The sequence below is a fragment of the Trachurus japonicus genome, chromosome 1 (assembly GCF_045865225.1).
Source record: "Trachurus japonicus isolate A0001 chromosome 1, Traja_1.0".
NCBI classification, from domain to species: domain Eukaryota; kingdom Metazoa; phylum Chordata; class Actinopteri; order Carangiformes; family Carangidae; genus Trachurus; species Trachurus japonicus.
Window position 1 is genome coordinate 24917825 of NC_140907.1, and position 24375 is coordinate 24942199.

The 24375-nt window shown below is 41.0% G+C and overlaps 2 protein-coding genes across 2 annotated transcripts in view; one reads left to right on the top strand and one right to left on the bottom strand.

Moving 5' to 3' along the window:
- The window catches only part of nr3c2 (nuclear receptor subfamily 3, group C, member 2), a 76840-nt gene that overhangs the window by 24457 nt on the left and 28008 nt on the right, over window positions 1-24375 (bottom strand). Inside the window, exon 3 of the mRNA XM_085782211.1 lies at window positions 7323-7450. Within this exon, the coding sequence (XP_085638337.1) occupies window positions 7323-7450 (128 nt within the window). The remainder of the gene's footprint in view (window positions 1-7322; window positions 7451-24375) is intronic.
- The window catches only part of dclk2a (doublecortin-like kinase 2a), a 140608-nt gene that overhangs the window by 4459 nt on the left and 111774 nt on the right, over window positions 1-24375 (top strand). The window lies entirely within an intron of this gene.

Below are 24375 nucleotides of genomic sequence, written 5' to 3' on the forward strand. Positions count from 1 at the left end.
ATGCATATGTACACACTTTTACTTGGGTAGGCCGGACCAAATGGCAGTTCTAAAAAGTCTGCAGCTTTCCTGTCAACTGTTTTGCTCATTCCCATGAATTTTGTTAATAATTGTAGGAGTGACATACACTTTATGAGACAGCTGAAGTCAGTGGTGTGTATGCGCGCCACTGTGTGTGTGTGTGTGTGTGAGTGCGAATGGGTTGTTTATTTATGCGCTGTGTGCATGCACTCAAATGCACTCGCACAGCATGTTTACCTCTGAATATGTGCATTTGCTTATCAACCTGGCACGTGCAGGCTTCCTGATGACTGTTAATTTTGAGTGTTACCGCAGTAAATTTATTATAAACTTGAACAAAAAAACACTTTTCGGCTCCGAAAGTTAATCCATCAGTCCTGTTTTGTAAAAGCAATGACAATGTAAAAATACATTTTTCATATAATCCTCTGTGAGAAAGATAACCATTATTCAGATTAAATTGTATTTATTAAACTGTAATGAACGTAACATTATCCCCCCCAAAAAGGAACTCTGCTAAGATGCACATTGTCCAATACAAGGAAATCTTCAGGGCTCTTTAATAGAGTCCACTCACGTCTACATATAGTTAATGATCTCACAATCTGGCAACAACCCATTGAGTCCTAGTCTATGTTGTCTGTCAGCTCCAGCACACATCAGTTATGAGGACGTTCTTCCGAGAGGGAAATACTCTTTCCTGTGGGGACCCCACTCGCGCAAGAGCAGTCTGCCCTGCAGTCCTTCACTAGATAAAGTCTTACATCTGCTCTCTAAACAAAACACAGACAGACTTCAGGCATTTTTCTAAAATGCAGCCTTTAACGTGACATATTTAAATGGCCACTACACAGAACACAGACCCCTGATTGTGAAAATAGCCTCTCAGATACAGTAGCTGACCCACATCAATAATACTAGCGACTCACTGAATGGCATTTGGCAGAGGAAGCAAATTTCTTAGTTGCCAGCCGGTACTGCAGACAGAAGATGGAATACAACTAAAGGATGTGCTGAAATCTATGTCAGTCTCATGGATTAATGCCATTCACATCCACTCACAAAGCATTTGGTCGATTCTGTGATCGTCATTCATCGGTATTTATGTAACCTAAATTACATAGCCAAAATACCAAACAACCAAAAGACAGGCCTCTCAGAGATGTAATTGTTGTGACCACTGGGCCAGCAATATGCAAATCACTGCCTTGCAATAGCTCTGCTGCTACTCCACTTCTTTGGACAACACACAAACAGCTGTGTTGGATGGGCCTCTACACAATTAAGTTTCCCTGTCTGGATCATTATAAAGAGAGGCTGCACAAGTTAAAATAGGACGTAAATAGAAGCTGTTATTTTGTTTACTAATGTCTCCTCTTCTATAAAAGAGTGCTACATCTCCAACAGTTGTCCAATGCATTTTCCTCACAAAGACATATTCCCCATCTGCTTTCTGTATACTATACATAATGCATTTCATCTAGGTTTTAATATGGTATATAAATGCATCCCCTGTACAAAAGCAGAAGAAGCACTTCTTCAGCACTTTCATCTACAATACATCATAACTTCATTTCCAGCACAAAAACCAAAGATATTCTAATTTGAATTTGTGTAAATTAAAAACATATGTTTGATATAATAGCTAACAGTCCGAAATGTACTCTTTTTTTTTTGCAAATAAAAGAAGGCAGGCAACTGTTAGAACAGAAATATGCTCACCCCTTTGTGCCCCCTTTCTCATCAAAGCTGTTGAGAAAACATCACTGTATGTCTATTGAAAGTTAACTTGAATGCCTAAAATTCACATTTTGAAGGAAAACAATGTGTTTAGTCTCTTATCTGCTGCCACTTTATATAAGATTTTTCATGTACAGATCCAGTGCATCAGATATGCACATTTGCAGCATGCTGGCATCCTAGCCCTGTATCTATAACAAACCAATCATCAGTGAAGACAGTGATAAAGCCCATCAGATTGGCACTGCTTATTTGGTTGAACACAAAAGGTGTAACCCACTATCTGCACTGGATACTTTTTTGCATTGATGTCAAAGAACAAAGGTATCACCAGGGAAAAGGAAGAGATGGAGGTCAGATTATATCCACCGGAGAGCGGTCAGCCCGGGGCCGGGGGAACTGAGGGCATGGAGGAAGTTGTGTGTGCATATAAGCGAGTTATACAATCATGCACGTGCACCAAACAGTGCAGCTCTACCTGTTACTGTAATTAGAAGCTTCACAAGCAACAAAATGTCACTGGTCAATTAACTGATTAGTCATTTGACAGGGGTATTTTTGGCTGGACTGCAAATGAGGGGACCGGCTCTATAATAATGAATGTGACTGACTGACCACTGCTTAGCGGAGAGGTTTCCTGTTTACTGTGGAACTACAGGGAAACAGAGGAGTGCTTCTAATACACTGTGCTTAATCTTTATTACAACAAATGTCACGTATCGTTATTACTAAAGGAGGCAGAGGAATAACTAAACATCAGACACAGCGAGCAAAAAAACAGGAGACAGAGGTCAGCGGTAATGAGGCTTTGTGGTAACCACTAACTCTACATATCAGACGAAGTTTTATTAGAGGCAGGTCTTTACATCTGTTATGTTTAGGAGTGGAAGTAAATACAGTACAAGTTAAACTATTGTGGATCCCAGATGGTAGGTTGTGGTCTGTGTGAGACAGATGAGCATGTCAATCGGGCTTTTAGTCTTTAGTCCTGTGGCCTTTGCTGCATCTCATCCTCTTTTTCTCTCTCTCTCAATGAATTAAATAAAGGCACACGCCTGGGAAAAAAAATGAATCAAAAATCTGTCATCATCTGCCTTTTTTGACTTTGTCTCTGAGTGTTTATAATCAAATGCAACCCAAATCACAGCTCAGTATTTGCTTTTATCTGTATGGTGATTTTGTCAGACAACATAACGTAAAAATTCAGGATTTGAACTTACAGTAGTTGTTCAGACATACTGTACATGACAGACATATCCAAAGTTTTATTTTTTATTTTATTTTACAGGCTAAACATTAAAATAAAAAAAACAATTGGCATGTACAAGTAGTCATTAGATGGAGTCCTTATATATTGTTTGCTCTTGTGCCTACTTTTAAAGCTGTAAGGATGTAAAATGCACACACATAGTGTCACAGTAACTGTATCTAGGTTGTGCTACAGAGACCCTTCCTCAGGTTGCATTCTCCAGCCTAAAAGGCCTATTAGCAATGTGGGTCACACAGTTACACTAAGCTTTGCAGATTTAATTTCTGTCTAATGCGGTACACCTGAATTCCTTCACTCCTTCTGAGGAAATGTGTGCTTATGCCCCATGCTTATAGCAAGCTGGGAGACTGTGGCTGTGTTTGTATGTTTGATGCACTTTCTGATCAAAGAACGTCTGATGTGAGACATGTGTTGAGCTGGGATGAGGACGACGCTGGTAAATGGCTTCTCTCCAGCTGTTGTTACATGAGCCTCTCTCTCACACACACATAACCTGGAGCATTCACTCCAGCACTGGAGGGAGGAGGCTTTTATTCCTCAGTCCTGACCTAAGAGAGATGTTATTGGATGCCAGAGCTGCCAGTCAAAGCTGAAGCCGTGCGAGACGCGTCCTCAGATGACCTCTCCCACAGAGGCGGTACTGAAGAACAGGCTTTTAGATTGACACGAGCTCCATGGAAACCACGACCCAGTTACGTTGGAGAGCACAGTGAGGCCATAACAAGGTTGACTAATGTCTTTGTAAGGCTCTAGGTTCAATAAGAGACCAGCAAAAAAGAGCTAGTGAGCTAAAAGCAGTGCCTAGTATTATTACAAAGAGCAGACATGCCAAGCCACTGATGACATGTGAATAATAAGCTGGCGTTCAACTCTTCAAATGCGCTCCACATGGAGTCGTTTATTGAGTGCAGCTGCCTTGTATCAACAAACTAGCCTTTAGTAGAGTGGATTCAGGAGAGAAGCACATATGAATGCATTCAGCTATTTCCAGTTTCCACATTTCATTAGTGACGATAACACATATTCATGAACTGTTGTTTATCAGAAGGCGTTTTTGTGCAGCGGAGAACAAACATTTGTACTGAAAAATTCATTCATTTCAATAGAGCCTGTAAATCGGCTGCATGTTTGCACCTGACAGTTGAGTCAACAGTAGCGATACAATTGCAAAGCTTGTAAGATTCATGTGAGTTATCGCTTCTCTTCCATGTTTGTTTACCATACAAGAAGAACATCTAAAATGTGTCTGTAAATAAAATGTGAGCACAATAAAAGCTGCCATACAGTGCAAGATAAACTGCCTGACTTGTAGTGAATAAGAGCGCAGGTGGATAAATGTTTCCTTTATAAAAAAAATAAGTGAGTGTGCATATGTACCGTGTTGTGATTGCTTAAAGAATGAATTGAAAGCATTTTGAAAAGCTAACAGCCGAGAGTATACTCGGTACTTAATTTGATATTTCTATATATTTCCTGGGACCACAGTGATAAACTTTATAGTGTACAGTTGGCTGTGCCTTCTGGTAGATACGAGGAAAATTAAGTGGAATGAATATTCGCACTCCTGAGGAGCAATATAAGTGCACAGTTTTGGAAAGTAAAAGGCTCGTGTGGCCGATAGATATTCCAAACAGATGGTCTGCATATAAACCTAAAGTGTAGACTTCAAATAATAACTGTGCAAAACTGTGCCAACGTGAAATAAAGGTACCTCACACAATGACTTGTCTGACTAGAATAAAAGGGGAAACGGGACCCTCCACAGTCAGAGGATTTCATGTGATTTGTTGATGACTCCAGAATGCTAACTAGCTCTGTAGTAAAGGGCTGAGAGCCAGTTAGTCGTCTAATGAGCTACAGCCGACCGAAAAGTTGTGTCCCCCGAGGCAGGCGGTGCCAAAAGAAATTAAGCATGGGCTGGATTATTCCCCTTGTACAGATGCCCACTCTCTGCAGTCTTCTTTTATATCTCATCATACCGAGTAGAAGTTTTTAACTTTGAGAGAAAAGAAGAGGAGGAGAAGGAGGACGACATACTGGTAGAGAGGAGGAGTCATACGTCTCCTCACGTCCTAACTTACACCTCTCCGGCGCTCACTGCTGACACATCACTTTCCATCCCTCTCTCTTTCTCCTCCTCTCTTTATCTCTCTGTCTGTGTCTGACTTTTTCTTTGTCCTTCCTCCCCCCACCCCCTCCCTCGCTGTATCTGTTTCACTGTCCTCTATCTCTCTTTTCACTTTGCAAAATCCTTCTCTCACTATTTTCATCCTCTGCATCGCTACACCTTACCTCTCCCTCTACACCGCAGCTGCAGCTGTGGCGGGGTCAACTAAGGTAACGGCGCGCTTTGCACATCCGAAGGGCGCACGCTTCACATGCAACCTTTATGACATCACAACACGGCATAGGTTGGCCTTATTATACTTTCATAGTTTGCACGGTTGCAGTTGTTTGGCAGAGAGATACCCTTAAAGGGATATGCAGCTAAAGAGCACTGCATTATTTTTGAAGGCAGTTTGCACAATCAACAAGTCTATATCTGTGCAATTTGTAATTGCGCATCATATGAGACAAATAGTTGGTTTAGTAGTTTAATAATCTATAAGTATGAGTTTCCCTGAGCCTCACCTGACCAGCCGTCTCCCAAATTCACGATCTGTCATTGGCTCTCTGCGAGCCACACTTCAAACCAGAACAATGGCAAATCTGATTTGATAACCACAGACACATAATCTGGTTTCCGGTCTCCAGAATGATTGTGTGTAAATATCATCAAATTAACGCATGATTTGATTGGAAATGAGTCCAATTCCTTCAATGGTCAGGAAAACACCTAGAGGGCCTGATGGCTGGCAGGCTTGTTTGCTCATTTGTTTTTGTTTTTTTCTCTCCTACTCTGGGTGTGTAAGAGTGTGTTTTGCATTCAGACACTCATCTAAATGAGTTAGACCAACGCCTCAGGCGTCAGGCAGAAAATGAAAAGCACATTATGGTGCTGCTGATTTTCTCCAAGCTAAATATAACATAAAGGGCTGCTGTAGGAGAATTACCCACCGTGTGTTTATTTTATTTTATTTTTTCCCCCCCAATGTGCCACAAGCATGGTCACAGGCTATAAATGTAATTTTTCTGCTTTTGGTAATTGTAATGATCTTTTTGAAATAATAAATATAGAGAAGGTCGACTGAGATTTGACAGTAGTTTGTTATAAGTAAACCCAGCATCAACTATTGATCAGTAAATTCTCCATTATCAGTGCTAAGAGAATAAGATGCGTCACTGCTTTCCTATCAAAAAAAGTGATTATCTGAAAACTGTGAAAATTATAGAGAGACGTTATTGTCTTTTCACACATTTTTCCTTTTGATATGTCCCAGTTGGAAGAGCTTTGAGTTAGTACAACAGTTTTAAACTTACTTGGCTAAAGGTACAACAACTATTCTTAATGAATTGAGCAGAATGTCTGGCAATAACTCTGAAGGCTGCAGTTGTCAGTTAAGATGATTTGTTACAAATTATTTGATACTTACTGAACCAATTGTGGGTATTCATTTTTGGCGTAATGCAATATGAATAAAATTTACTGAATAACAGCATAATACTGGCACAGTGGTGTCTTGGTGCCGAGAATTGTTTTTAATATTATAGTTTTAACGACTACTGTGTCGCTTTTTCTCTAAAGAGTAAGAATGTTTAGTGTGATAGAAACACAAGGAAACAAATGCGGATGGAAAAAGACATCTTGACCACATTAACTACACATGCACCAGAAAAAAAAAAGAACAATGCATATATAAAAAGCACACAAGGTAATTAAGCAACACATTCACCAATCTGACAAGGAGCAACATGCTGTAAACAAGCAATTACACAAATACACAAAGTAGAATATATTTCCCGGATGACACACACGTTTGAAGCTATTGAGATTTTTTTTTTCTAAGTCAGATTGCATGTAGTTCCAGCCTCTTCCTAATTGCCAGTGTGTTTCTAATTCTTTTCTTTTTTTTTTGACTGACAAAAAAATAGTGTTGTAACTTAAATTCAATTTATCTATACAACTTGAAGTATTTCTTCATTTCCTAGTCCTTGAGTGTGTGTATGTGTGTGTTTGTAGAGCATTTCCTTCTGTTGTGTTTTGTGGCTTACTTATTTACAGTAATTATGTCTGGTGGTCAGAATGATGTCTTAATTCGCTGGTGATTTGTGAACATGCAGTGCATTTACTCAGCTGCCATGGAAAAATCCTGACATCTCATTTGAACAGAGGTTAATACATGTACCGTACCTTCCACGGCTCTTTTGAAGAAGACTTTGCAGCTTCCACATGTCACGACACCGTAGTGGCATCCTGATGCCTCGTCTCCACAAACCAGGCACACTTTGACTGTTGAGGACGGTTGTCTCAGTGGCGAGCTGAAAGAGCACACACACACACACACACACATGTTTTCAGACTAGGCATAAATCAACAAAGAATTTCCAAAAGTCTACAACAAAGCCAGGGCAGAAGGTCCCCATGCTCCCTGTGTTACAGCCTGATACACATTGTGAAACATTCTTTGGTTTTTACGACCCACAGTTCAGCAGTACAGTAGCAGCACAATGTGGCTCACCATAAAGATGTCTGCCAACCAAGAGAGGAGGGCTTTGCACTCCACTGATTTATAGCTTCACCAGGCTTACAGAGATGACAATGACAGAATTATAGAGGAGATTATTTAAATTCAATAAGCACAGAGACATAGAGCAGGATGTCAAATTTAAGTAGGTTCCAAAACACTTGTCTGCTCTGGCTTGAAGCAGTGTTGAGTGGTGGACTAAAATAACATAAACCACGATGGAGCAAAAAAATCTTGCTGTAATAGTTTCAAGCGTGCGAGCGGTTTGGTGTCGGAGAGCAAGGGTGAGAATCAGTGCTGATGTGTGTGCTGTACTATAGGTACAGCAGGATGTCGTCATTATTTACTCAGATCTACAACCAACAGGCAACAGAGCTGATGACAGTCTGCTGCACTTCTGCCTGATCCAAGTCATTGTTTACTTTGGCATCGTTTACTGCTTTCACCACCGACTGATTTCTACAATTACATGACCATTACAGCTCAGGATGTACAGTATGTTCCGACTGGTGCAACACTAAGTGAGACAATTAGTTAACAGGTGCAGTTTAACCAGTCATGCAATTGTGGGACATGAGTGTTAAAGGTCAAAAGTAATGGACAATTATGGACTGTCTATAGTTAATCTGTTATGATGAATCCAAGGTACAAAAGTGAAACGCTGCCATGTTTGAAGAAGCCAAAAAAAAAAAAAAAAAAAAGACTTTAGTGCACTCAAAATAGAGATGGACAATATAACCTAAAATCTAAATCATGATAATTTGTCAGCTAAACCTTGATAGACATGAATATGAACAAATTTAAAACATTTTATAAGCGTTGCATTAATATGTGTGGGCTCATGTGTGATAAGTTTGTATAATATGCTGACCTTTTGACCCAGTAATTGGTTACATTTCCTAAATGTCATTGCTTGTTCAAGCTTCAAGTTTAGACATTTATTTGAATATGCAAATATGAGGAGGGAGAGGTCAACAGGAGATTAATATCAACTCTAATTTTGTTAATATGACTTATTGTTCATTCAGGACAGCTGTCAGTATTGGAACCAATAAATCCAGGCCAGTGTGAGAAACAGTTGTTAGCTTTATGTTAACTTATCTATTTTGAACATAAATATGAAATAACCAAAGTTAAGAGCGCATTATCAAAGGTGTTAAACATTAAATGAAAAAAAAAAGAAAAAAAGATTTTAGATTTGGATTTTTAAACTCTCAATAGGGTTTGATAATATGAAATTGTGATTACAGTTGGAAAAAATGATGATGTGATTTTTATTTGTTCTTGCACCAAATGTACCCTTTTGCCTGGACCGTATGTTTGTGTAGCCATTCTGATTATATTTCAATTAATTGTGCAAAATCAGTTTGAGCTTCAAAAATCAGTTGAGCTCTACAACATGTAGATTCAATACTTGGCCCTACATTATATCTAGTGCACAACCAGGGACATTACGACTACATCTATTACTCAAACCAAACCAAAATTAATGGAGATGTAAGTCAAAAGATAGGGTGTGTGGGTAAAAAAAATGAAGGAGAATTAAACGGCTGAATTGGGCACTAAATGTCTTTTCGTATGAAAGCTGACATGGTTTCATCATTTTGCAGAAAAGGTTTGCTCTGTGGAGGAGGACACATGACATGTAGCTTAATGGTGTGAATAAAATTCTAATAGGCTTATTATATTAGGGTATGCTACTTATTTCTGCTACTAGTTAATGGAATGACACTGAAGCAGGTGGCTCTCACATATAATAAAAAATTATACATGCTTGCGTACATTTACATTTTGAGTGGATTTAACGTCGTATGCGTGTAAGATAAGGTCTTTACACATTGGGGTGCACTGCAGAGTGCACACTATAATATTTGATGAATTCGCCTCCATGCACATAAACACACGCAAAGAACACAACATGTAGATGGGTACAAAGAGAGAACACCTTGTATCAAAACATTAAAGTGGCCTCAGCTTCCCCTTCTTTTCTGTGCTAATTACCTCTCTGCCATCTCAATCAATAACATGCAAGGTGATTGTCTGGTTAACATTCTCCTTACATCCTTCATCAAACCAGCTGCCAAGCTCTGTCTCTCTCCCTCCCCCCCCTCTCCCCCTGACTCTGTGCCCCTCTCTCTCTCTCTCTCTCGCTCTCTCTCTCTCTCTCTCCCGCTCTCTCTCTCTCTCCCTCTCTCACGCATGCACATTTCCTCCAGGGGACTTGCTGGAAAGGGGTACAGCAACAGCACACTCAGATACAATCAGGACCACTGATCTAATTCCCTCTTGTCCATCTACACACACATTCAATTTGTTAGGACGCTTAGAGGAGTCTCTGGTGAGGTGTTTGTCTGACTAGATCTTTCTGGCACTGGGCCCCATGGTTTCAGCTAATGTGTGTGTCTGTGTGCATGTGCAAATCCAGTCCGTGTCGTCGTGTGTGTTTTTCAGCATGTTAATCTAACCAAGCATTCCACTATTCCCACTATATACCTATTCACACCGGGACAAAGCAGCGTTAAATAGAAAGATGATCCACCGAAGAAAAGAAAAACAGCAGCTGAGAAGTCCTTCTTACAACCGTGCCTGTACTAATCGGTAGTCAAAGCTTTGATAGTGCTGCACATTAAAACCTAGTCACTGTGCACCAGCGTGCCTGCCTGCTGGTCCACCAACAAGGTGACTTCCCCTCCCTCAGAGAAGTATATAGGTCATTCACTCTCTGCTTATGAAACCAGAGCAGACAGGCCAGGCTGCACTGACTGTGCACCAATGGCTGCCAGTAGTCCAAAACTAAACACGAGCGAACAGGCATTCCCAAATCAGGCACTTTCAGCAGAGATGATAGTTTACTGTTAATCAGTGTCTAGTATGGAAATATGATTAAATAAACTTGGGAAAAAAATAAGGGAATGACAAGTCAAGTTACTGTAAGTGGTGCAGCATTTTTGACCACTAGGCCACAAGGACCTGTCCAAGTGATTGTTTTTTTTTTTCTTTTTTGCTTGTCATTTTCACAGTTCGAAATATATTTTGAAGTTGCAATTTGTGTCTCTTTTAATGAAGGCTGAAATGATAATGTAAAAATTGAGGTAACATCTTGTCACTGTTTAGACCTGCCTGCAGAACACAGCGTCACCCTTCATCACATAATGAAAAACACAGAACCACAGAGCATTAGAAACAAATCTGCAGAAATAATGCTGACTGATTACATGTTTTTGGGGGAAAATAATCTAATAACCAATACGAATATCTCTGAAATAATGACTGTAACTGCAGCCGAAAAAGCACTGGAAAAGTGAATAGGCTATACTTCTGTGAACTGGGTCTGTGACTTTTTTTTTTCTTGACCCCTGTCTTCTCTATTTCTGGGTACAGTCTCATACTAACTCAATGGGACTGACTGCACAGATCAAAGGTTTCATTCTTCGCTCCAGTTGTTGCTTTTTTCCCTTCCTACAGAAACCCCAGGGCAGCGGTTTCATTGTTTTCAGTGTCCTTTCATCTTTAAAGATAACACACAAAGCTAACAACTGATTTAGTTGCTGTTTATTTCCCATGAGGATCCAGATGAGTGCGAGTACACAATGCCTGTTTCTTCCCACCAAAACGAACAAGCAGAAATTTGTATCTCCTCCTAACTCTTTGCTGCCCGCCCCCTTCGCTGCTTCACAGACCAACATGCTGCTTGGGGGAAAGTATTAATGAAATGACAAAATCAAAAGAAATGTGAGAGTTCGAAGCTAGACGAAGCCCACTGTGCCCACTAAAATGAGTAAGGACAAACCGCAGGACAGATGTTTGAGCTCAAATTGGCTTCATGCTATTCTACAAGTAATTCGGATGTCACACTGGGAGCATTCTCCAAATGGTTCAAATATCTCCACCCTCTCTCAGCTGTGGAAGGAATGCTAAATCAGCGAGCAATAAGAGCAGAAAAGGAAGGTTATTTAAGCCAAAGATTTATCAGAACCCGGAAACTCTGCACTTTATAATCACAGCAGTCAATTGAAGCTGTTTCCTCTCCCTCTTTATCTCTCTCTTAATCCATTAACCATAAACAGGTCAATATGGGTCACAAGAAAAAGGTCAGAAGTCAGCTGAGCGTGGCATAACTGGAGCAATTAGTTGCCATAGGAACAGAGCATGAAGTTGAAGAAAACTGACAAATTAGAGATGTAAAGGAAGTGAGGGGGGGGGGGGACCCGTACTTATTCCCGAGGTTATCAAGATAACATCATTATGGGTGAATAATGGGCCATGAGAATGGCTGCATGATGGAGGACAGCAGGCCCCACGTGGTAAGACTGACTGAACCCTGTGACCCACACAAAGTACATTAGTATGACAGAGTCAGTAAGCAAGCAGCTGAACCACAGAGAGAGTTCTGTTGTATAGAAAAACAATGTCCTCATCATGCATGTAACGCTGTCTGCCACACACACACACACACACACACACACACACACACAAACGATGGATCTGTGTACTGTACTGTACTGTGCTGTATTTACACTGCTGTAGAGCCGCCCACTGTAAAGATACATTTGTGTGTGTGTGTGTGTGTGTGTTTGTGTGTGTGTGTGTTTGAGCAGACACACTGACTCGCTCATTCTAGAGGCTGTTATCACAGGGATAGTTCAGACAAGTACCACAGCCTCCCTGAACCTGCCCTTCATGAAAGAGAAGCATCCTTGACTCTGGAAAAAAGAAAGGGAAAAAAAAAGAAAAAACACTGCTTCCACGGTACAGCACCTCTCTACAGTCTGGCCTACAATATTTATGTAATACACACCTTAGCGCACTGAAAAACCTTAAGCTAGACCAGTTCAAAGGATATTTACGTAACACACAACTTGGCATGTTGGAAAGGTAAAGGTAGATTAGTTTAAACAAGCCGAGAGAGATGGAGAGGGAGAGAAAAGAGAAAGAGAGGACAAAATGGCTTACATAACCATGAGCAGACAGTATAAACATTAGGTTGACACCCACTCACCGCCTCTCAAAGGGAGAGAGGTCTTATGGGTAGTGTTAGAGAGCCACCAGGGATTTATTTTTCCGGCGAAGGTGACCCTGGCATTGGGCAGAGTACCTGAGCATACAGAAATATGAGATTTCCTCTTTGGCAGGTTTGTGTTACACTTGTGTTAAGGTTACAGTATGATCTACTCTGACCTGCTGTCTCATACGCTTAAGAAAAAGTGTAGAAGCTTAGACTGCTGTGCCTGATTGCTTCACACAATCCCCAGAAATGAGAAATAGTCATTTTCCTTTTCAAAGTGAATAATTTTGCTCATATTTACTGGTAAAATACAGTGCGTAAAGACTTAAAGCACGGTGGCAAATGAGGCATTTTCACCATCAAATAAAATGTATTTCACCACAGTAACGGCAAATTTGCTGTCTGATCGAGTCTGGTGTCCCGGCTGTGATTGCATTCCTTGTTTTAAATTCCAAGCTGTTGTGTTGTCTCCCCTCCAAGGCTCACGCCGAGAAACTTGAAGTGACCTTCCCTGTGACAGCGAATCGCGATTATCTTTATATAAATCCTCTGTTTTGAGTGTAAACAAAGAAGTGAGACAAGTCCAGAAATGCACACACACACACACACACACACTCACACTCGGCTCTCTTCAGGGACTCGCTGGGGGCTAGGTGTATGGGCGGATTCAGACTGCGGTATCGTTGAGATCTACACACAGGTACAGCTTCAGACATGTTGAGTACAAAACTGAGTTCTGTCTCTGAATTCCACAAACAACTATAAACATCATCTCCATTTCCAACTTTCACCCGTCCGTCCGTCCGTCCGTATGCTGCAGCAGCTGATTGGCTCAGGGCCCTCACTGAGACAGTAGACACCTTTAGGACAGCAGGAGTGAAGCTCAGCTGCTTGTAACCCACCGGTGCTGTTTGACCACTTTAACTACCCCCCCTAAATCACTCACTATCTCGCAATGTGAAATAAATTAAACACCTGAGACATGTTGGCTAAGTGGTGCAGCATGCAGGCACGAATCTCAGAGAGATGTGGCAGGGTGTTATTATTGGGTGTGGAGGATTATCGTGGCTGGAAACTCCTGTAATTCATGCCTGTCAAGGGCAACGAGGGACTGATCACATCCATACAGTATAAAATTAGGCCACCGGGCGGCCAGAGCTTCGTTCATGTTTTTCTGTGCAGCACGTTATACTTAAACTCAGTGTGAATGCTGGTGTACGTGTTTTTTTTATGCTTTACAAACTTTACAAATCAACTCCGGGGGCCAGATGCATTTATGATGCGTACACACAAAAACCATGCGTGCGCCATTTCCAGCACATGATACAAACTGGTATTTATAAACACACATTCCTTGGACCACAGGTACTTGGTACATGGTTTTTAAAAAGCAGCCCAAGCTTACAGTAGAGTAGAGAATTGAAAATAGAAAATAAGCAGAGACACATAATTTAACATAAATTTAAGTACAGTACAAGACTGATGCACATTTTTGTTCCACATTCAGTGAAAATGAGCTTCTTTCTCCTCTTTGTTTTCAGTGTCTGATAGCTTATGATGGAGACTGTGTTATTCTTAATGCAAAGTTTCCTCATCCATTTATGGCTAATTGCGGGGGTGGAAACCCGGCTTTTGCATCAGAACTGTGCATACGTAACGCTTTATGATTCTGACGAAATGGATGCATAAATGCAAATGTCTGGTTTTGTTCATACAAATAGTTTTAGTAATGAATCTACAGCGGTTTGTGCATCTGACCCCAGAACTTTAGTGCAGCCATATTAAAATTCAGTCTTTTGCATAATGCCATGATAACAAAAGAAATATCTTTTCCTATACAGTTTACGAGGTCAACACACCCACTCGTTCATTTCTGACCACATGCAGTCCACAGAGTTTATTTACACACAGAGCATGAACCAGGCTAAAGATCTCCAGTACCTCAAGGAACTCTTTGGAAAATATCGAGAGGCTTTACGGGTATAAATCCGCACGTTAGCTTGGCTATCCCAAAACCTTCTCCATTCAGAGATGTTTTTTTCCAGAGCTGGGAGTTGTCATATGCCACAAGAGGTGGACAAAACAACAAACAGTGGCCAAATGTTGTGAAATCCAACTGTGCTGTGAAAAATTGTACATGTAATCTGAACACATTACAATACAAAACAACACCACTTCAGTCTTTTACTGTGCTTAATTTATCCCCCTATAAACAATCATACTATTCATCTATTCAGCTCTGTAGGAGCCTTAACAAATCTTCTTGTCACGTCCTGGAGCACTCTCTTGATCGACTGTACAAAAGTGCCTTTACTGCCGTCGAGAACTTAAGTTCTCACGTGCTCCTCACACTGATCTGCTATTGGTCCCAAAAGTCTCTGAATTTAGCACCAAGTTTCCAAGTTTCCTTTCGCTAAAAACAGAAGCAGCCAAAACAACAGCTGGGAACACAGTTCAGCTGACATGTTGAGAAATACATTGTTGGGCACCAGGTTGATTTCCAGGCATGGGAATGAGAAAAACCATGCAAACAAGGGGCTGTGGTGTTAAACACAAAATGTTCAACACATGAAGGAACATGAAATACCAGTTGAGTGACTTAAATCACTTTTCTCTAGTGAACATAAACCTACATGATGACAACAAAAATAAGCGCAGTAGTTGGCTCAAATCTAACTAAATACACAAGAAGAGGGCTGTTTTCACCACCTTTGTGAAACATGGCTCAAAATTGACTCTAATCTAGCTTCCTGCCACGAAGATAAACACAAATGGACCACTTCAAAGCCATGCTGCCAAAACTGGTTTTGTTATAGACGCAAATCCTTTGATTTCAGTGGCATGGATGAACTCTAAACCTGGCCTCTCCTTGTGTTCATGTTTCAGCTCTATTTACTGCTTACTGTGCTTTCTCCCTCTAACTCCATGCGATGCCCGGCTCCTTACAAATGTGTCCGGTTGCCTGTGCAACAGGTGACCTCCAAACTCAGCTTAGAGGCCCTAGGACGAAGAGAAAAACAAATCCCTGGAGAGGGAGATTATCTTTAAGGGATCAGCCCTGACCTGAGCCACCTCCACACCACACACTCACCTCTGTTCTCTTTCTAGCAACAGTTAGCACGCAGCCAACACTTATACTTACCTTTTTAAGTAGAAGAAGGGTCTAGTCAATAAGATTACACTGTACAGAAAGGGGACGTTTAATTGCTAAAACCTTAAAAACTAAACAGTCTGAGCGAATGAGACCAGAGGATTTAAATGTGCCAAAAAATATCTTATTCAAAAAGCGACCTTTTCCTTTCTCGTGTGATTCAAAAAGCCTCAATCTGAATGTAGGTTAATGTACACTGGCGCTGACACATGTTGCCAGCAACCCTACGCATTAGCTGTCACATGTGATTATCCTCACCACCCACCAGTCATTTACAATTCTGCTGGGACACACATGGAGGAAGAGCAGGCAGCAAGTCCAGTGTGAGCAGAGGGGAAACGCTGCACACACACAAATCATAGTAGATTAACATACATACTGAGGGCTAAAGTTAGCTACGGGGCTGCCAGGAGGACCTGCCCGGGGTGTTTATTGTATGTACAGTTAATAGTCGAGTGGTTCACTGAAGTCACAGGGTATGAAACCACAACCTCAAGAAGAGGGCTGTGCAGAGGAACCAAAGGCAAGTCTCTGGCTGGCTAAGATCCAGGTGGTTAGCACCACGGCAGCACATTCTGCATGTTAGCTCCAGAACTGCTGAGAGCTGCTCTCCAGTCAGCCTCTCAATAGTATTTGACAGGTTCAACAGCAGAAGAGTAGTCGTATACCCAGCGAGAAGTCCCGCCTCCGCTCACCCACTTAGCTCAAAGTGCTGCTGACAGCATCTATCAGGAGCCAATCATGTAATGACCAAAAATGTGATGATGATACATCAACTAGAAATATATATTTTTAGGTTTGTGCACAGTATATCGTTTAGATAAAACATCTGCAGATAAAAAAAAAATCAAATATTATTGTATTAAAAATTGTGTGTTTAGAGATTGGTTCAGCTTACTTTCCACCAACCCAGAGCAAACACAATGACCTGCTCAACAGGATTATGACCACTGTTTGTCCAGCAGCATCAGGCTTTCTTATTGTAAAGCTTGACATTATGCTCCTAAAAGGTCAAGTTTAAGATTCTGACCTCACAAGTACAAAATGTCCCACACATGCGGCACAAAATGCAAAAGAGAAAGAAGGTTAGAGGGCAAAGACGTGCACAGGTGCACACACGCACACATACACACAATGTTGGGCCAAACTAAATGTGTCTGTGCAATGACCTTTTTCAAATTCAGTGTGTTCACCTCCAAAGGATTACAGGCCCAGATGGCCACTGGATGAACAATGCAACACCTGCTGAGGGACATAGTGCAATTAGGTTCTCATAGAAAAAAATAAATCTAGTGCAAAAAGGAAAACCTCAGTTTACACAGTGAACATGTATGTGGTGACAAATCTAACTCTCACCACAATTTAAATTAATCCAAACCTTTAATCTACACCACAGACCCATTTCGAAAAAATGGACTGTGGCTTAGATAGACAAAATAGTTAGACTTGAGGTATATGTCAAAAAATTTCAAAGCGGTTTAGTTCTTGACTATCTGAAATTAAATTAAGACTTTTTTAGAAAATAAAGAAAGGCAAACTGAGAAACGACTCATCTCTGTTTACCCAGCAGAACGTGTTCAAAGGTTAAAAGGATATTTTGCTTTTCAGTGAAGTGTAACAAAAAAAAGTGTAATTTGAAAAAAAAAAAAAAAGTAGCTTCGGTCTCTAAGAACTCTTTCCCTTCTCATTGCTTTTTCAGTGCTGGCAAAGCACAAATTATGAGCCCTGTTTTTCTGTTGTTTTGGTGCTGGCTATTGGGCAGGTGTCACTGATTGTCAACATGGTAACCTAGGTGTCAGACCCTAGTTAGCCAGGGAGAAGGCTACAGTGTCAAATGTTTTTAATTTGAAATCTGTTATCTTCATTTTTGTGAATCTATTTACTTGGATTAGAATAATCTATGAGCACAGATTAGACTGGACCAACACCAAAGACTCGTCTGAAATATCTTTGTGTAACTGACCCCAAATTTTTATCTCACTGGTGTAGACTGCACTGGCTTTCACATGAGCAGTTGCAATCCAACAAACTAGATCCACATTTCTCTGTTTTCAGATTAAGTACGAATACCCTGAAAAACTACCAGACTGGCCTAGACAAAGAGGAAACGGAAATGAATTCACTTTGTGCTTTCAAAAGAAATAAAGACACCTCAAGTGCTACTGTACACTTACATGGAGATAACATGTCTGTTTCTCCTGCTTGTCTTCCTGTTGCTCCTCTATCATAGGGCCAGGAACACACTGGATGCGTGGCATTGCTGTGGAACGTGTTAATTTTAATTTCAGTGTTATTGGGTTAGAGCAGACAAACTGGCTGGTGTTGCTGTTGCATGCTGGGATCAAATGGTTCATTCTCCCAGCAGAAACAGACAGAGAAAATACCTGTTACTGTAATGTCATATTCACATTGTACCAGCAACATTACACAAAACTTACTATAGTTGTCTGTCTAAGATGAAGAAAAAGATATTTTTGAATCATTTCAGTAGCTGCATGAAGGGAAAGTGGAATCTTTCTAATGCTTTCTGTCAAAATCAATCAAAAATTGATTGATGATATAAAGAAATCCCACATCCTAGTAGCCTGCAAACTCTGTGTTTGGAGACAGAGCAGGTGGCAGCTGCGATGCAGCAGCACAGACGTGAACGCTCACGTCATACGATTCTGTTCTGTTCTGTCTTATGCATCAGTTTAGTGACATCAGCCGCCAAATTCACGCAACACAGCTGGTGGTTTCAAGACCCAAGGTGTACACAAAACTTTGACCATCTCCATACAATGCCCCAGACTTGCCTTAACACCAAAGTCTTTTTTTATGTGTTGCTCAAAGAGACATATTGGCTGTGTGCAGAGAGAACAAGGAGGAAAAGGGGGAGTCGTTGAGGGACAAGAACATAAACATCAAGAGGGAAAGGTTGTTTTTCTATCACTTGTTCACCTCTCGCTCAGCCTTTTCATCATTGTGTTCTTACATGTGACACATATTGTAGCTGAAAACAAAATTTCCTGTTCAAAACTGGAAGTTAAAAATAACATCAGTCATCATAACCTTGGCCCAGGTGAGAAGTGCCTCACAGGTATGGCTGACTATTGATGTATATTTAATGGGGTGAAAGATATGCAGTGGTGCATGTGGCTGCCCTGACAGAGCAGGCGCCCCTGTCACCTTATGGGCTGGCCACTTCCAGAGATGTCAGTGAGGCCGACTGGAGGGATACAGAGACTAGGATAAAGGACAGAGAGAGGGACAGGGCAGGGAGTAAACAAAAGGGAATGTTTAAATAGTAGCATCTGCAGAAAGTGAATTTTAAATCTCCAATCCCACTAATATTGGAATGATTTTTTAGAGGGAATGGTTTAATAAAGTTAAAAACTGCCTGATGATTAAATGCAAAATCAATGCATTATCTATAGATTCAAATCATTGTGTTGCCCATTACTAGAGCAGAGTGATTTACACTCTAACTGCTTTGATGTGTAAAAAAAAAAAAAAAATGCAAGTAGCATGAGGCGTTCAGACTGCATGTCATGATCACACTCAAAATAATCAAATCGATGGTCAACTGAAGTGAGCTGCATGAAGTCATACAGAAACTTGTCATTACTTAGGGCAATCATACGAATATGTTAAAACTGCCAATCAATTTCTCTATCAACAGAACACTGATTAATAAGTGACATATCTAAATGTGTGCCATAGGTAATGTAAGACATTTGTAGGTTCTAGCTCCGTCAGTGTGAGAATTTGTCTTTGTTTTATATTTCTCCATCTCATATTATGATCTAAATCCCTCTGGGCTTTTTAACTTATCTCAGACAAAATAAGGAATTGAACAGCTTCCTGGTGGCTTAGTGATTAAGAGGCACATGATGTAACCACAGCATCCCGGGCTCAATTCTGGCAAATACACGCACAAATGTCTCGCGCAAAAATTAATTAAACTCATGCTCAGTTTCACTGAGCTGCATACAGGGACCTCTATTGTTTGTCGCACCTGTTTCTCTCTCTCTCATGTTTACGTCTTAACTGAAAACTTTCAAATTAAGACAAAAGACCAAAAAAAGATATCTATTATTAATGACAACTTTGGTTGTAGCAACTTGACAGGCATTTGTCCATATTTATTTATTTATTTGATGTATTAAACTAATCAGATTTATTGATAAATCCATAAAGTGTAAGGAGCTGAAGAAAAATTCCTTTCAAAATTCCCTGAAGGCCAAGATAGTCGACTTTTTCTCTCCCAATAACTCCAGAGACAAAAACAGTGAATGGTCACAGCTGGAACCAGTGAATGTGTGTCATTTGTCCTTGAAAAAGTGACTTTAACCATTAATCATTTATTAAAATAGTGACGTTTCTGTCTGTTAACTAATCTTTTTATCGGCTAATTGTTCCATCATTACAACATAATTCCACTGTGGGATGATAAATAATGTTTAATTACTGCCCAGCCGCTGTCCCATATATCTTCATAGATGCTACCTGCTTTATCTTATTCATGGTAAAGAAGAACTGCAGTGTCGACCAAGAAATTAGTGTTATAAACACACAGTCATATGACTGTACTTGTTCTTGTCCTCTTTCTCCAGGCACAGCAGTCACATGCACACCAATCAACATACAGTTACAGGCACAGGCACATGCACATATGTATGTACCATTCCCCACCATGTTATAATTCCCCTCACACTGCACTTTTAATAAATCATAACATCAGGCTTTGCCACTGTGACGCCCTGTTCAAATAAAACATTCGCCCAACCAAATACTCCTGGGGCTCAGAATATCTCCCACATTTTCCATCTGAGGGAAATACTGTCAGTTCAGAGGTTTCTCCACTTCCTCTCTCTATCTCTCTCTCTCCCTGCTGCTCTTCCCCTCGCTGCCTTGTGTACACACCACATCCTATTGTCTGAGGTGTGCGAAACTCTGAAGATTAGGATAAATACATGACATCTTCAGCTCATCGTATAAATATTTAAGAATGGGAGAGAGGTCTCAGGTGGAGAAGAGAGGGGATGTGTATGTACAGCCTCTGATGTGAAGCGGGTGTATGAGGGTGTTGTTTTTCTTATTATGTTTACTGGAAATAAAGAAGTAGAAATTAAATCTGTTTTCTGGATCTCTTGCTTAAAGGATACTGCTCATGGTCTAACCTGAGTGGATTTTTAAAATAAAAGTATATTTTCATTACTTCTAGCCCATAGAGACTGAATCAGGAACAGGAGTTTAGCCCGTGGAGATTTATACAGTGAACAAAGGATTCCCTATTGAAGCGCGGGTTTTGTGCAGCAGGAAAGCAGCTTGTAGCTCTACAGTTTCTATCTATTCACTGTTCTGCTTCATGTTGCGAAACCTGTCAGCGCTAATGAGTAGCTTTATAGGAGGAAATAGAGCGTAATTAGTTTTTCTGAGCGATGCAAAGGGTGGAATTGGGAGAGACGTCTGTCAATCTCCCATCAAGCATTTACTCTCTCTACCAAACCCTGAGTGGCACACTACATCCAGATTTCTGACACCATGCACTGTGTAGCACATTGATGGCTTCTCAATGTGCCACTGACTCCTCTTTATGTACTCTGCCCTCAGGGCCTGTCTGTCCACAGAGGCTTTATAGGAGAAAGCCTGTCATAACAGCCATGTTAGTGTGTGAAGCATGCCCATTTCACTGGGATCCATGGCCAAAGCATACAAACTCTGGTTACTGTAAATGCCAAAGAGGTGCCAGGCTGCTCTGAATGGATCTGTCACCATCGAACCCCCTCCCCGGGAAACAGAAGTCATAATTTCCATTTAACACCTACTGCTCCTTAAAACATGCATGTTACGGTTTATAACCTTAGTCACGTAAAGTGCTATATATCTAAAGGAAAGATATTTCCTGACATAATGAAACCCCATAAATCCAAAAAGGTCCAAAGCTGATGGCCTGTTGCTGAGTCGGAGATACATCACACATTTGAGGTTTAAGATGAACGACCCTCTCCTGCTGCAAATAAAAAAAATAAAAAATCAGTAACTGTCTTGGCCCATTGGATGTTCAAAGAAACATGGGTTTGTATTTATTTCATGTCTGGGCTCTATTTGCCTCCCTGTGTGTTTCCACTTTGTCCCACTTAGAATCCTCCTGAGCGAAAAGCCGCATTATTTCCTGGTCAGAAAAACCACAAAATTATCTTATTTAAAACAATATTTAAACAATACCTTATATCATTAAGGACTCTGGGTAAAACAAAGCTGTTTTCACTTTGTCGCACAGCCTGAGCTCCTTCTCCACTTTTTTTTTTTTCCCCCTGCTGATTCGATTCAACCCTCCTCTCGTGCCACCTTTTTTTCCCCTTCTCCTTCCTCCTTTCTTGTTGTGGGCTAGCTCTGGCATGCTTCTGAAAGGTTCTTACCCCAGCTGCTGCTCTTTCACCGCGCCTCTGTAAACACTCCTGCTTCCTCAGCCATTTCGTTGGAGCCTCTCTCTACTCTACTCCTTAACGTTGTCCCTCTCTCCTCCAAAACACACGCACACACACACACACACACACACACACACACTGTGTGCGTTATCCCTGTAATCTTTGCCTCCTGCTGAGCAACTTCTTCTAATTTATGTGGATTAAAGCCATTTGTTGCAGAAGGCAAAGTGTTCCGTCGTGGAAACCGAACATCAACATTAGCCTCATGCTGGAGACTTGCAGCTTCTATTGTACACCGCGGGCGTTTAAAAAAAATCCATACATGTTTAGTCGAACTGTCTCTTTAAACTCATTGCACCCCAAAGCCTTTCTGTGCCAGGGTTGAACGTACAAAAGGACTATTTGAAAACTTGTTTTTGTTGTGATAGCATCAGTTGTTATTAACGAGGAGCAAATGCTGCGTAAATGAATCTGTCTGAGCTCCTCGCCCTCGGCCATCAATCAGAAGTAATACACTCACTGCTGATTTAATAGGGTTAGAATGGCTGCAGTACAATGCTATAATGCCACATGTCACTCAATGAAAAAATATTTGTTCACCGGGCCTATTCTGTATTCTTTTGTCCTCTTCCCTTACCTGCAATCGAAAACCCGAGCGACGCACGCAGAAGAAAGAGCGACAGAGCAGTGAAAGAGTTTAGCCATCCCTTCCAGCCACAGCTTATGAAGCTTTTCCAACAGTCTCACACCCTGGGGAGCCATTCCAGTCACACCAGATCTATCCTGAGAGACAACAGTGGACTAACAGTGAGCATAGGATGTTATTTCAGGTCTGTCTGTGCAGCATTAGCATGTATTCCCTTGGTCTTTGGCCAGGGTAACAAGAGATTCAATTTCCCCTTTTCTGGTCCACTGAAATCAATTGGTGCAGTTAGCAACAGCAGAGTGTGAATGATACAGACTAATTCTCTTGGAGAGGGAGGTTAATGTGTAGAGCACAAGGTCAGTGCATTTATAAAGGTAACTTTGGCTTTGCCTGTGACTTTCAGTCTTTTTTTCCCTCCCCTCTGTCTTTTTCTTTCTCTCACATGAACACACACAGCCGCAGAGTCCCTCACTGGTTTCTTTCTCCTTCGCTCGTTCACTCTCCCCGTCTCTCTCTCTCTCCCTCTCCCACATAGGTTATCTCACACAGTCTTGTCTTGCTCTCTGAGTTCTCTCTCTTTCCCACTTTTCTCCTTCCCCTGTTTTCTCACTCCTTTCTGCATGCTAAGGGAAGTGTCTCTACACATCACAGGGGCTCAGAGAAAGCTCTGCTGCAATAATTGGATTATTGAGCAATCGGCAAACAAACATAAGACACAAAGCACAGGATCAATATGGAACGCCTGCATCATTTGAGGTGGTCAAAAGCAATCCAAGTACTAACAGTGAATTAAGCCGTCAAACAACTTGCTGTTCAGGATTACCGAGTTTAAGAAGAAATTGTGGTGAGATGTCAATAATTGCTTATTAGACATCAAAGGAATCTTTCCTCCACACAGACTCTCTCTGTCGCGCTCAGTCTGGTGAATTTGGATGAATGTATGTTGCCAGGCTTAAACTGAGCCCTGCAGTGAACAACACAGTCTGTCTGCGGCCGGTGAAATAGCTTTGGGTTTCTATTGTGTATTAATGTCCAGATGGACAGTTGTGGAGTAATCTGCTACGCTTCCTGTTTACAGCCAGGTAGTGCTATAAACCGGCTAAATATAACAGTGGCCTCATTTAAAGGCAGCATAAAATGAGTGTGTGTGAATGGAAAAGTTTCACAATTTAATGCAGCCAGATGATTAAAATAAATGTCCTGTTGGGTTATTTTTTGGTAGACTTATACCTAAGGATCATTAATATGATGAATATTTTCCTTGTCTTTGATGTAGGTCTGTATTCAGTTGAATTCAGCTCAGACTCATTGACAAATAGCAAACTGTGCTGACAGTGTGACCTTTGAGGAAACCAGGAGCCAGATTGGAGGAAGCTATTGTAGCTTATTAGCTGAGCTGCAGCATCCACTTTTATTTAATCCTCCACTATTGGAATATAAACTGCTCCACAAAAGAAGAATAGTTTGTGGACCACAGTTGAATGAATCAGCTTTTGAATGAACT